The sequence below is a fragment of the Lepidochelys olivacea genome (genome assembly GCF_965140295.1).
Source record: "Lepidochelys olivacea isolate rLepOli2 genome assembly, chromosome: 2".
In the NCBI taxonomy this organism is placed as follows: Eukaryota; Metazoa; Chordata; order Testudines; family Cheloniidae; genus Lepidochelys; species Lepidochelys olivacea.
This window is the reverse complement of record NC_140412.1, coordinates 6,513,919-6,527,201: the sequence shown is the minus strand read 5'-3', so window position 1 is coordinate 6,527,201 and position 13,283 is coordinate 6,513,919. Positions and strand designations below refer to the sequence as shown.

Here is a 13,283-nt window from a genome sequence, read left to right as displayed (position 1 = left end):
TTTGTACAGCACCTAGCGCGGTATGGTCTTGGTCCATGGCTGGGACTGCTGGGAACTACTGCAATGCACAAAATAATAATAATTAATAAAAGCAGGCTCAAAATGAGAGGAAATTATATTTGCACGCCTTTTAAAGTCATCTTTACACTGTCAGAATGGCACGAAGAGGCCTTAGCCTAAAAGAATTAGACTCAGGATCTTTATACTGGTAGACCTGAGTGAATGCTGCCAAAATCTATTTGAGGATAGTCAGCCAGATGGAAACAGCACATTCAGTTCATTGGCATTCAACTCATTTTGATCATTTTCTGCAAACATTTCTGCGCATTTTGTCTGGTTGGTTGGTTGGTTGTTTCGTTCATGCAAATGTTCACTCTTCTGAGTACTGGTGCAAATATACGTTTGTGCAAAGGTGTGCACTGGAAACATTTTTGTGGCCAAATTAGAAACTCTTTGGTGTCCCTCCTCCTCTTTGTAAAGTTTCAGTTGTTCAACCAGGGAACAGAAACAATACTATGTGACTTAGGCGACCACTTGCAAGCCATGAATGCTGACCAGTTGAAGGCATAGTAGCAAATGGTTGATGAACAATCCCTGGGGTGAAATATATTCGCTTGAGGTTTGATCAGAAGCCCATTCAGGTTAATGGAAAGATTCTTATTGATTTCAAATGAGCATTGGGTCAGACCCATAAAATATCCATGAGACCAATTTGAATTCCAAACATATTTTTTTAAAACTCAAAAGTGTGTTTGCAAATAATCTGGGAACAAAAGAAGCAGTCAAATGCCTGAGTTACATTGTTAGGGTGATTATGTCAAATAAACCGTTTGCTCAGCCCTGATCACCACTGAGGATGTGAGAGGCAGAAAGAACAACATGTGCAGCATTGAGAAATATCATCCTTTGACTTAGTTCTAAATGGAGCTATCTTGATGCAGGGGCACGAGCAGGGAAATGGAGCAAGGATAATGCTGCTGCCTTAACAGAGTCACATTTCACAGTGTCACTGGCAAAAAAGAGGAGGAAGGAAGGAAATGTGGAGAGAGAAAGTGAACGGAGAGGAGGGCTGAAGAGAGGAAAATAAGAGAGGAGGACTAGGGTAAGAAAGAAAAAAAACCCAGGATCTGGAAAGAGGGCTGTGAAATAGAGGGTAAAGGGGGCCAAAATGGGGAGGAAAGAAAGAAAACGGAGAGAAGTGGCTAGGGAGAGGAAGAAGGAAAAGAGAAAACGGGATGGTAATCAGGAAAGGCAGAAAGCAAAGAAGGAAAAAAGATGTCTAAGAAAAAAGGAAGAGCATCCATCTTCCCTGCCAGGCAGAAAGATTAGGTAGCAGGGAGAGCAAACAGCCCCAGGCAGGAGCATTCATTATTCCACCCTAGTTGATGTTGCGGATTGCAAATCCTTCCATTCCTTGTCCTTGCTCTGTGACAGAATTGCGGGAATTGGAGTTGAGACTGAGCTATTGTACCCTTTCGCTATGGCAAGAGTGTCTCCTCTCCTATGGTCCTATGGCATTGTCCCTTCTGGATTTCAGTGCGCCAAAGAGGGCTTCCACATGGCACCCAGCAGGGTGGGTGGGGATGGGACAGGACAGAATGTCTGCAGTTTTAGACAATCTCCTCCAGACCCTGGTGGCTCTCAACGTGATGGAGACCCAGTATCCCTGGACTGCACATTTGGAAGCGGCTCCTTTCCTTCCCAGTTGTAGTGCTTGCCTGATAAGTGTCCAGATGAGCATCTCCCCAGGTGCGGGCCGGCCTGTCTCTTTGATTTATCATGATAGAGTGCCTTCTTCTTTTCTTTTTTTTTTTTTTTTTAATAATCCAACTCTTTTTTTCCCCTCCTCCGAGGAAATTTGCCTGGCGAGGCTGAGATCCTACAGCAGTTGATCGCTGTCTGTCGGGGGCTTTAATTAGTCAGAGGGAATAAAACAAAGGCTGTCTCTCTTGCTAAAGAGAAAAAGGGAAAGGAAAAAAAAACCCAACCTCGTAAACAGGGAAACAAAACAGAATCCTGAGCTGACTGGGACTGACCCTGTGAGACTTTCCGTTCCTAGGGATGTCACTTGGGCCCAGATCCTTGAAAGTATTGATAGATTTCTCTGGGAGTTAGGTGCATAATTTTTTTCAGGATCTGGGCCTTACTACTACCATTGAAGTCAGTGGGACTTCCAGGATCAGGCCCTTCATTCTGAACCACCTTCCCAAATTGTGCAAACATTCTTCAACCCTAAGAGCATCGGGTTAAATCTCTTCAGGGTTAGGGAATGAGTTGTATGCTATTTTCTCAGTTAGGGTCTTTCAGCTCAGTCCTCGCAGATGAGGTCCTGACCAAGGCTACCCTACCTAGCCAAGAAATTTCTTATTTGTTCTATTCCTCTTTTATGATTTTATTCCACAATGGAAGGTAAATTTGCCTTTAAAGGATTTTTTTATATTTCTCCATAATATTTATTCCTTAATATTTGACATATTCCATTACTCATTTAAATTGTATATATTTTGACCCTTTGGGGAATATTAATTGCTAAAATTTCAGATTTATCTTAATTTGTTTTGAAGTGGAATAGCTTTCCCTGATTTGGCTTATTATTATTACACATCAGAATTAAAATATGTGATAGATTCATAGATCCCAAGGCCAGAAGGGACCATTGTGACCATCTGGTCTGACCTGCTGCATAACACAGGCCATAGAACTCCCCCAGAACAATTCCTAGAGCAGGTCTTTTAGAAAAACAGCCAATCTTGATTTTAAAATTGTCGGTGATGGAGAATCTACCACCACCCTTGGTAAGTTGTTGCAATGGTTAATTATTCTTACAGTTAAAATGTTACACCTTATTTCCAGTCTGAAATTGTCTAGCTTCAACTTCCAGCCATTGGACCATGCTAGACCTCTCTCTGCTAGAGTGAAGAGCTCATTATCAAATATCTGCTCCCCATGTAGGTATTTATGGATGGTAATTCAGTCACCTCTTAACCTTCTCTTTGTTAAGATAAATAGATTGAGCTCTCTGAGTCTATCACTATAAGGTGGGTTTTCTAATCCTTTAATCATTCTCATGGCTCTTCTCTGAACCCTCTCCAATTTATCAACATCTTTCTTGAGTTGTGGGCACCAGAACTGGACATAGTATTCCAGCAATGGTTGTACCAGTGCCAAATACAGAGAACATAAGAACGGCCATACTGGGTCAGATCAATGGTACATCTAGCCCAGTATCCTGTCTTCCGACAGTGGCCAATGCCAGGTGCTTCAGAGAGAATGAACAAAACAGGTAATCATCAAGTGATCCATCCTCTGTCATCCATTCCCAGCTTCTACAAACAGAGGCTAAGGATGCTTCTGAGTATGGTTTTGCATCCCTGCCCATCCTGGCTAATAGTTATTTACGGACCTATCCTCCATGAACTTACCTAGTGCTTTTTTGAACCCTGTTATAGTCTTGGCCTTCACGACATCCTCTGGCAAAGAGTTCCACAGGTTGACTGTGCATTGTGTGAAGAAATAATTCCTTTTGTTTGTTTTAAACCAGCTGCCTATTAAAATAACCTCTTCACTCCTACTCAAAAGTCCCCTGCTTATGCATACCGGGATCACATTAGCCCTTTTGGTCATAGTGTCACACTGGAAGTTCATGTTTTATCTACCATGACCCCCAAGTCTTTTTCAGAGACACTCCTTCCTAGAATAGAGTCTCCCATTTATAGCGTACCTTCTTTGTCCCAAGATGTATATATTTACAGTTAGCTGTATTAAAATGCATATTATTTGCTTGCATCAGTTTACAAGCAATCTAAATCACTCTGAATCAGTGACCTGTCCTCTTCATTTTTACCACTCCCTCAATGTTTGCATTATCTGAAAACTTTATGAGTGATGATTTATGTTTGTTTTTCCAGGTCACTGATCAAATGGGTTAACAAAAGACCATGCGAACACTGGGTAAACCTCAAACAAGACGAGCCTAAGTATAGCTATTTATAGTAATGCGTGGGTTAGAAAGAAATTTAGGTCACAAAAAATAAAACAAAAGATCACCCATTCATCCAGACCACCTTCACAACTTTAACCAATTTTTTTACGTCCCTGTCACCAAGGCCCTCTCCTTTAGCGACTTTCATTAATAATCAGGACTGTATCCCTAGGAAATATCAAAGTGACCATTCCTTGTGGGCAAGAACTGAGATTACTCAACTTGGACAGCTGTTCTTGGGTCCTGATTTGAAATCATACCAAGAACTATGTAATAATGTAAATAATGTAAAGATCCCGTATTTTCAATATTTAAGTATCAAACATTGTATTGTGAAATCCGGATACAAGATGCCTCTGTCTAGACCTTTAACCACGTTTGAGGGGTTGACCCAGGAGCAAGCTGGAATAAAAAGGTTTAATTTCAAAAATACATACAATTTTGATTGAAAAAGATGTTGATAAGAAAACAACCCAGATGAAAAGATAGAAGAGAGATTTGGATGAAGAAATTCATCTGGATGAGTGGATCTTTATGTGGGAGATCTACATCTTCAATTTGTATAACTAAGAAATAATTTTTTAATTAATTACTATCTAGATGGCATTTGACCCCAGTTAAAATCCATCATATTTTTGCTAGTAGGAGGCACTTCATTGGAGTGGTTGCAGGGAAAGGGGAACATACTTGCATGTGTGGTGTGTCCAGGAAGTAGACAGTTTGGGGAGTAAATTATTAAAAGATTTAATCTTACTACAAAATGCCAACATCCTAAAAAGCCTTTGCCTGCTTATATAATGCTTCAGTAAAATATTTCTGGTTTAAACAGAATGACAAATTACTTTCTTTTTTATTATCAGAGGGGTAGCTGTGTTAGTCTGTATCCACAAAAACAACGAGGAGTCCAGTGGCACCTTAAAGACAAACAGATTTATTTGAGCATAAGTTTTCGTGGGTAAAAAACCCACTTCACTTTCTTTTTTATTGTTATCAGCAAGACTTTGTATTGCACGTTATTGGAAAAGGGTGACTTCTCCTATGGAATTGTGATATAGGAAAATAAGGACTGTCCTAGTGATGGAAAAACTTTGACACCAAGAACGTACATAAGAGAAACACCAGAAAGAGGAGAGTTATTTAGAAATTTGCTTATCCTTTTTAGCATACTCAGAGAAGGAGGGCTCCCGCTGTCATCAAGCCAGAATTTTTAGCCAGGTTCTTTGATTATTAACCTGATTCTGAATAAGTAATAAGCAATGTACGACTTTGTAAGTTAACCTTCTATTTTAACTTTGCTTTAATAAAATGTGTTTTGTTTTTTTCAATGGGGGGAAGGGTCCTGTTGGCACGGTGTGGAAACAAGCCAACCCCTGGCACTTTTTGTAGTAGTAGATGTTCCCCACAGTGTCCTTGGCCAAAATTTCTCCTCATCCTATTCCCTTCCACCCTAGTGGTGGCTGCTTTTCTGTGGTGCTGTGCTTGGGTACAATAGCTGTAAAGTGTTTTGGGAGCCTTTGGATGAAAGAAATGAAATCATTCATCTAGTGCTACAACAGACCCCTCGGTTTATGGAACTCATTCCACAGAGGGAGACGTGGTATGAGAATGTGGACTGGTGGCCAAAGGCTTTAGGAGGTGAAATTAGAAGAATTTTGTCATGTGGATGGGGGATTTGTCAATTTCAGGGGTAAAGTTTTATCTTTTGTACACGGAGATTTGGTAGTGTTGGAGTGGAGTTTTGACAGAGTTTTGTTTTGGCAAAGGAGGACTTTAGGGATACAGCTGGGAGGTGTAATTTCCAGCTCTGGTAGACAAATGTGTGCTGGTTTTGACTGAAAAATATCAGTGCGATGGTAGGTGTGGCGGCTCAGGTCACCTGAGTATGTACCTAGTTAGATCAAAGCTAGTGCAGGTGCACGTGTACATCCACCCGAGCTAGAAATCATGCATTCAACTTCCGTGTAGACGTACCCCTAGGAAGGGGTTTCTTTGGTTTGAGGCCCCTATCCTCACCTGAACTGTACAACTTTGTCGTACTGCAAGCCCAAGTTTTATGGACATGGGAGAGACATGTCAAAACTGGGACTGGCTGATGGAAATCAGGACGCAGATTCAGCTCTTAGACCTAATTCCTTCTAAGCCATGCAAGGATGCAGGCCAACCTGCCAAGCTGTCACTTCCCCACAAGAGCCAGTAAGTCAAGTATGAGTTCACCTTGAGGGAATGTCCCGGTTTACAAAGGCCTGAACATGTATGAATTACCTTCAGTCTGGTTCTCTCACTCAGGAATCCAGGATCATAATCAAACACTCTCCCTCACTTAATGTAAAATACAAACATTGCATTAGTTCACTGCCAGCTCTGAGGCATATTTTGGCGGGGGGGGGGCGAGGGGGAGGATTGTTTTTAGTACAGCTTCCTAGGCTTCTCTTTTCTCCTGGCCACATGAAGATTCACTTCAATGAGACTGGTTAAATATCATGTTGCGCTTTCTGCGAATCCCTGGCCACCAATTACTCTGTTTGCGTAGCAGCCAGGGGGTGCCACTGTGACAGAGAATGTTGCAGGGGGTAGTATAGTAAGAGAGCAGGCCAGGAGGACATTTATCTAAGGTAATAATATGGTGCCTGTTACAATGGTACATGAGCTCCTCACACTCCTTAATGTGCTTATCCTCACAGCGTTTCAGGGCAGGGCTATTGTCCCTGTTTGACAGATGAGGAAGTGAGGTACAGAGTGACCAAGTTACTTGCCCAAGGACACGCAGAAAGTCTGTGGCAGACCAGTAAATTGGACACTGCTTTCACGAGGCACAAGGCAATGGCCTAACCACTGGACCACCCTTCTTCTCTGGAGGGAAGGCTTCATATTGTTATCAAAAGAAGTGCCCTTCCCAGATTTGTTTTTGTAGAGCATGGTACACAAAGCTTCGGTGCTGAAGGGTGTAAACACCCAGGGAGGGAGCGGAATTCTCCAGGATGGCCCCAGGGAGTGCAATGGTCTGAGCTAAATCCCCGCTGAAGTTAATGGGAAGATTCATTCTCATTTCGGTGGGCTTTGGATTGGGCCCTACCGGCAGCAGAAGTAATGGGATGAAACTGAGCAAAAGCCAGGTTGAATTCAGGCCAGTAAATATTTCCGGATGGTGAGATCTGTTAGACTGCAGCCTGGTCTCCCAGGGAGGAGCAGTGGAAGCCCCATCACTCAAGTCATTTCTAACTAGAAATGGCCAAGCTCTGAGCGGATACCATATTGCCACAGTTGTGGGTGATGGTGGTACTAGAATTAGGAGATTTCTGGACGACACTGAAAAGAGCTGGAGCTTGGTTTCACTTTCCAGGCCATCTCCCACTTACGTTTTCAGACGAGGCCCTTCATGCTGTCTCCCATGCTGCCCCTCACGCCTGGGAGGAGCTCCCTGTGGACATCTGCAAAGCCACCTCATTGTCCTCCTCACAACTCCCCTTTGCTGTGAGGCACAGTGAGGCTGCTGGTGTACAGAGAGCACTGCCTATCATGCTGACCTATATGATCTCATTGGTTGTACTGCCCCATCTCTGTCCTTCTGTGGTCTCTTGCCTTAAACTTGCCTTATACTCAGGGTACATTTACACTTACAGCTGTGGGTACAGTGCAGACACTGCATGACCAGCTAGCACAGGTATAAATAGCAGTGTAGACGCTGGGCATGGCTTAGCCAGTGCTTCCCAATCTGGGGTTTGTGAAGTCTTGGGGGTTCGTGAAATGTATCGGGGGTTCTCAGAAAAATATTCTGTAATGGTGGACAGAGCCGTCCCTAGGGACTCCAACCCCCAAGCCCCGTGACCATGATTTTCTGGCAGAAGAAATTTAAGCTTTGTTGTAGTTGTGCATTGTTTGCCTGGACTGCTGAAGACCCGAATGCTTGTGGGAGGAACTCTTTATTTGAGTTGACTTCTTAAATATCTTCATGAGGTTTCACGTCTGGTACTCCTTGATGAAACATGTAGGAGGCTTAATTGAAGTGATCTGAGCTACAGAAGTGAAATCTTGGAAGAGTGTTGCCATTTTCATAATGTAATAAAATTCATAATGTAATGATAAATAGTGTGTAATAAGCATGTTATTTCCAAGATCACTGCTTCTATAATTTATGCTCCGGTAAGGGAGAAAATCCCTGGAAATATTCATTTTTAGGAGGGGGATCGCAAGATTTGATATTTTTGTGAAATGGGTTCCCAGGCTGTTAAAGTTTGGGAACCACTGGCTTGGGTGAATAAAGTAGCGTAGAATTCCTTCCTTGCCTAAGCCCCCAGGGTTTATACCATACGTGGCTTTCTAGATACCCAAGCAGTGCCACTTCTACACTGCTAGTTTTAGCAGTTGCATCCCACTGTCTGGCCACTACCAGAGCCTTTCCCCACTGTCGTGGAAGGCTCCAGCAGTGGGGAAGGGTCCTGGGCCAGAGCCTTTCTCTGTGCATGTAGATACACGCCACAGTGAAAAGTGAGGATGCAGGCTGCCTTTCACTGCGGCGCGTAGCTACATGTAAGGCGCCTGTATTCTGCACGCTGCTATAAGTGTAGACGTAGCCTTAGATTGTAAGCTCTTTGGGTCAGAGATATTTTTTTTTGCTGCTGTTCTTGTTCTGTGTTTTTGTACAGTGCCTAGCACAATGAGGTCCTGGTCCCTGGTTGAGGGTCCTTGGCGCTTTGGTAGTAACAAATGAGTAATAATAATAAGGAGCTGGAAGCAGGGCATTCTTCATGAGGCCCTTAGATGCTGGAATTCATTTCCCCACATGTTGGTCAGCCAGAGATTGATTTGTTAACCTTAGCGCATGTGGCAAAGCCCATCTTTTCTGACAGGCATTTCAGGAAGAAGGGAGTTCCAGCTGGTGACTGATGTAGATGTCATGTTGGTTGGAACCATAGGACGGGTTGTTTTTTAGGTTTTTTAGGTTTCTTTTCACTGCAATGTGATTACTGGTAATTGGATACTTGTTTAGTTGGGACACTGAGATATTGCATTGCTGATTTTGATACTTACGAGGGTATCATTATGTGTTTTTGATGAGTAAGAGGTGACTGGAGCTAGGGGCTAGGTGCTGGAGAGATCTAAATTATGAAAGAAACAGCTGTTAAAACAAACTGCAGTGTATAATGATGGGTGAATTTCTCAAAGGGCCTGAGCTGAAGCCTGTCGAAGTTAATGGAAAGGCTCCCATTGACTGCAGTGGCCTTTGAATCAGACCCCAGATCCAGAATCTCATTTAGGTTGAGCGTCCAAAGGTTTGGACGCTTCTTGAAAAGTTTATCCCAAACTCTTTGGGCTGGAAATCCTGCAAGATTTCCCCTGGGGTCTCTAGTACATCCTGGTGGGGTTCAGTTTATAAACACTTAAGAAGAGTCTTGCTCTTCATTAACGCCTCTAATGAGAGCCAAAACGTGCTGAGGGCCCACAGCAACCAAACGAAACAACTGAAAAAACATCACCCAGCTTTTTCAAACTGCAGGGAAGGTTCAGAGCAGGTGCAGTTCACTTCTGGGCAAAGGTTCAGCTCAGTTCTCATTTGATCCAATCTGGTTTGCTTGTCTCTAGTTATCAGAGTGTATTGTAGAGTTAACCGCATGCGGACTACTTGTCTGTGAGGGCTGCCTGTTCCTGTCCCAGATCCACGCAGAGCCAGTGCTGGGGGATGTTTCACCTCGTTTCAGCATTTGTAGCAATAAACCTGGATACCGGAAAACCTAATAACGTCATCGTCCCTGGCCTCACACCCTCACAAGCTGCCTCAATCAGTTCAATCACAAGGGATCATTCTCCTCTGTCATCAGCATTGTGGATTTCTGCTAGCTGTTCTGTATTCATTCCAAGCCGGGAGCATTGACATGGATAGCATGGAGCATGGTGGATAAGAAACATGCAACAGAGAAATACACAGTGTAGTCTGGAGAAGGGGAAATTTTGCCATCCATGATCTGGAGAACCAGATTAGGAGGAGCCACTATGGAGCACTTGACACTTCAAGAGCACATGGCTGACAGGAGCTGTGGGTTCACACATCAAGAGAGAGATATTCCTCTCTCCCATCCCCAGTCATGACTTCTCCAGCTATGCTAAAGGCTGGTCAGGTCTAATGCATAGGATGAACTACCTGTACAGGTTCTCCCTCCCACACCCTCCACCACCAAACCTTTTAAAAACTGCCTTGCCATGTGTTTACCCCCAAAGTCTCCACTCATGGGCAGTGTCTGGGAACCAGTGAGACCACTTGCTATTTGACCCAATAAAGGTCTCAAGCAAAAACTTGGACAACCTTAATGTTTAATAGACCCCCGCATCTCCTTCTGCATGAATAACAAGCCAAATTCATCCCTGGTCTACCTCCATTGCATTCAGTGCCATTACACCTGCAATGAGTTTGGCCTCACAGAGTTTAAGACAATCCTTCAATGCCACAGCCCAGTTTTGACCAGTCAAGTGGTGGGTCCACCAAACGGACTTGGCCACACAGGAGATCAGTCCATACCATTCTTATCCCTGTCCTGTATGAATTACTAGACTCCCCCCTTTCTTTCCATGAGTGAAACTAATTTTGTCCCCCTTCCTTTCTTCCCCCACCCGCCACCCACTGCATGGCAGAAGAGTTATAGCTGAGCTGAAAAATTAGAAGTGCAAATTCTTTACTTCAAGAATGAGACCATGGGACCCCCCAGGCTGAACATCCAGGAATCAAAACAATACGGGATTCAAAGCATAAGCGTGAAAGGAAGTTTGGGGCAAACGGAGGAACTCAGGAGGAGGGAGTCACCATAATATGATCATCTTCCCCTGCCGTGGTCTCAGATGTCATTTGAGGATTTGTGTGTTGGCTGTGAATGGGTAGCTAGTTAACTCCTTTCTTTTCCCAGGAGAGGGGACAGGACGGAGGTGAGGGAGTAGGGGCAGGTGGGATCCTGTAATTTGGGTGAATTCCCTCCAAGTGTACCGGCTTGCTGTGCATAGGAAGAGACGCCGGGTGCAGTCGAGGAAGGATGGTGAAACAATGGCCATTCCAGCTGGATGTTATCACCGAGTTTATTTATTTATTTTCCTCTTCGCTTGTTTTGTCTCCTTGCCTGCCAGATGGTGCTTTCTAATTGGTGGAAGATTTTCACCCTCTTCTCATCCTCCGAGCTGCAATGATAGCAGCTCCCAGAAGAGCTGATTTGTAAACATGCGAGCGTGCGGACCGCCTGCTGCCATTGCCTCATTAACCCTCTCGGGAGCCTCGTGTTAAAGATGAAGGGCCCAGTTCTCCTTTCTCAGGCAGCACTTTCACACTGTTCATCTCCATTAACTTCACTGGAATCCCTCCTGGTTTACACCAGTCTATGTGAGAATAGAATCAGGCCTGATGAGAGGCTGAGTCAACCAAAATTGTGTCTGTTTCTCACATCCTATTTGTTTGTTTCAGTTTGATGTGGTCGCCAGGTCAATTGACACGTGCTCAGGCAATTGTGGGGGAAAGATCTTGTTATGAAACAGAGCTGGTAGCGTTTGCTGAGCATTCTTTTTGTCTCTTGTTTTCTCTCTTTCAGAACATGGAAAAGGTGCTGGTCCCTTCTGTCACGTTAATCGTAGGCTGTGGAGTATCTTCGCTGACGCTTTTGCTCTTGATTATCATTTACGTCTCTGTCTGGAGGTACAGATTTCTTTCTCCACTTTTCTCACTGGGCACAGCAGCTGTCACCTGGGCTGGGTGGATTCTGGAGGTTCTGCCCTCCTGTTGTGGATGTTTGGGTATCCGAGGTAGAGCCATTTTCTGACGAGCAGGTGCTGAATGATGTGGTGTTGGTGGCTCAGTAGATGGCATTCTCTTCTCTGGCACATAACCCAGTATGGTGCTGGCTGGAGAGGCAATGGAGCTAGTTCTCTGAACACTTGAGTCACAGGCGTTAACATTTTCAAAAATGACTTGCTGTTTGGGGTACCTCGGTTCCTGGGTGTCCACGTTGGGACACTTTAAGAGGCCTGATTTTCAGAGGGTGGTTGCTCAGCACTTTCTGAAAATCAGAACCCTTTAAGGTGTCTCAAGTTGGAGATGGGCAAAACCGAAGCACCCAAAATCACTATTCACTTTTGAAAATGTAGGTCCGAATGATCCCACAGCAATTTTCATAAACTTAAGTGTATTAAAACCGAGCATCCTGGCCTAATCCCAATTTAGATAGCTACATTCTGTCTGCCTAAATTCCCCCTGCAGTTTCAAATATGGGATTCTTCTTCACTTCCTGTTGAATAGGGTTACTGTTCACTATTAAACAGCTGCTGTGTATCACCCCAGAAGTAGCTGCATTTTTGTGGTGGCTTTGACTCCTTAACATACAAAGTTTGATGCATCCAAGGCCTGCACTGGCATAGAGTCTCCAGAGGAAAGACCCCACTCAAAGCCCAGGTACATGTAACTCTGTAGTTTATAAGGCCAGAAGGGGCTTAGTCTGACCTCCTGCATAGCACAGGCCATTGAACCTCACCCAGGGATTCCTGCATTGAGCCCAACAACTTGTGCTTGAGCTAGAGTGTATATTTTAGAAAGTCCAACCTTGCTATAAAGACTCCACATTACAGAGAATGTGCCACATTGCTTGGTAAACTGTCCCAATTGTCAGCTACTCTCACTGTTAATAATGTACACCTTATTTCCAGCCTGAATTTTTTAGCTTCCGATTCCACCCGCTGGGTCTTGGTTTGCCTATGCCTGGGGAGTGAGTCGAGGTGAGTTTGAGGTGAATGTTGGGGCTAGTTTGTAGCAAGATTGGGCCTCAGTTTTATATTTAACCTGAGGCTGAATTTCCAAGCAAGCCAACTACAGGCAGGAGTTTCCAAGTGAGCCTGCGACTCAAGTTTGTCTAGGTTAAGAAGCTCTCTGTGATCAGAATTTTTCTCCCTATACTTACAGTCTGCGATCAGATCGCCTCTTAAAGTCTCTTTGATAAGCTAAATTAATTGTGAGGTTCTTTAATCTCTCACTGTAAGGCAGGTTTCCAGATGTCAAATCATTTTCGTGTCTCACCTCTGAACCCTCCTCATTGTTTCAACATCCTTTTTAAAGTGCGGACACCAGAACTGGACACACTTGCAGTAGCAATCTCCCCTGTGTTGTATGCAGAGGTAATATCTCCTGCTCAACATTCCTCTGTGTATTACACATCCCAGGATCAAGTCAGCCCTTTTAGCCATGTTATCTCCTACAGACAATGGGGAGTTCTCAGAAGTGGGTCCAGCTGTATTATTCCTAAGTCATTACCATCCGAGTCCAGGAACTCCACAAACCTGG

The 13,283-nt window shown here is 44.0% G+C and overlaps 1 protein-coding gene across 4 annotated transcripts in view; it reads left to right on the top strand.

Annotated features, from left to right (window-relative positions):
* Positions 1-13,283, top strand: part of ADGRB1 (adhesion G protein-coupled receptor B1) — a 376,148-nt gene that overhangs the window by 284,990 nt on the left and 77,875 nt on the right. For 3 of the 4 annotated variants that reach the window (XM_084620798.1, XM_084620797.1, XM_084620796.1), the window contains exon 19: positions 11,545-11,648. In XM_084620798.1, coding sequence (XP_084476924.1) covers positions 11,545-11,648 — 104 coding nt within the window. Of the gene's footprint in view, positions 1-11,544; positions 11,649-12,652; positions 12,722-13,283 lie in introns of all 4 variants that reach the window. The other variant, XM_084620795.1, reaches the window with a different exon arrangement.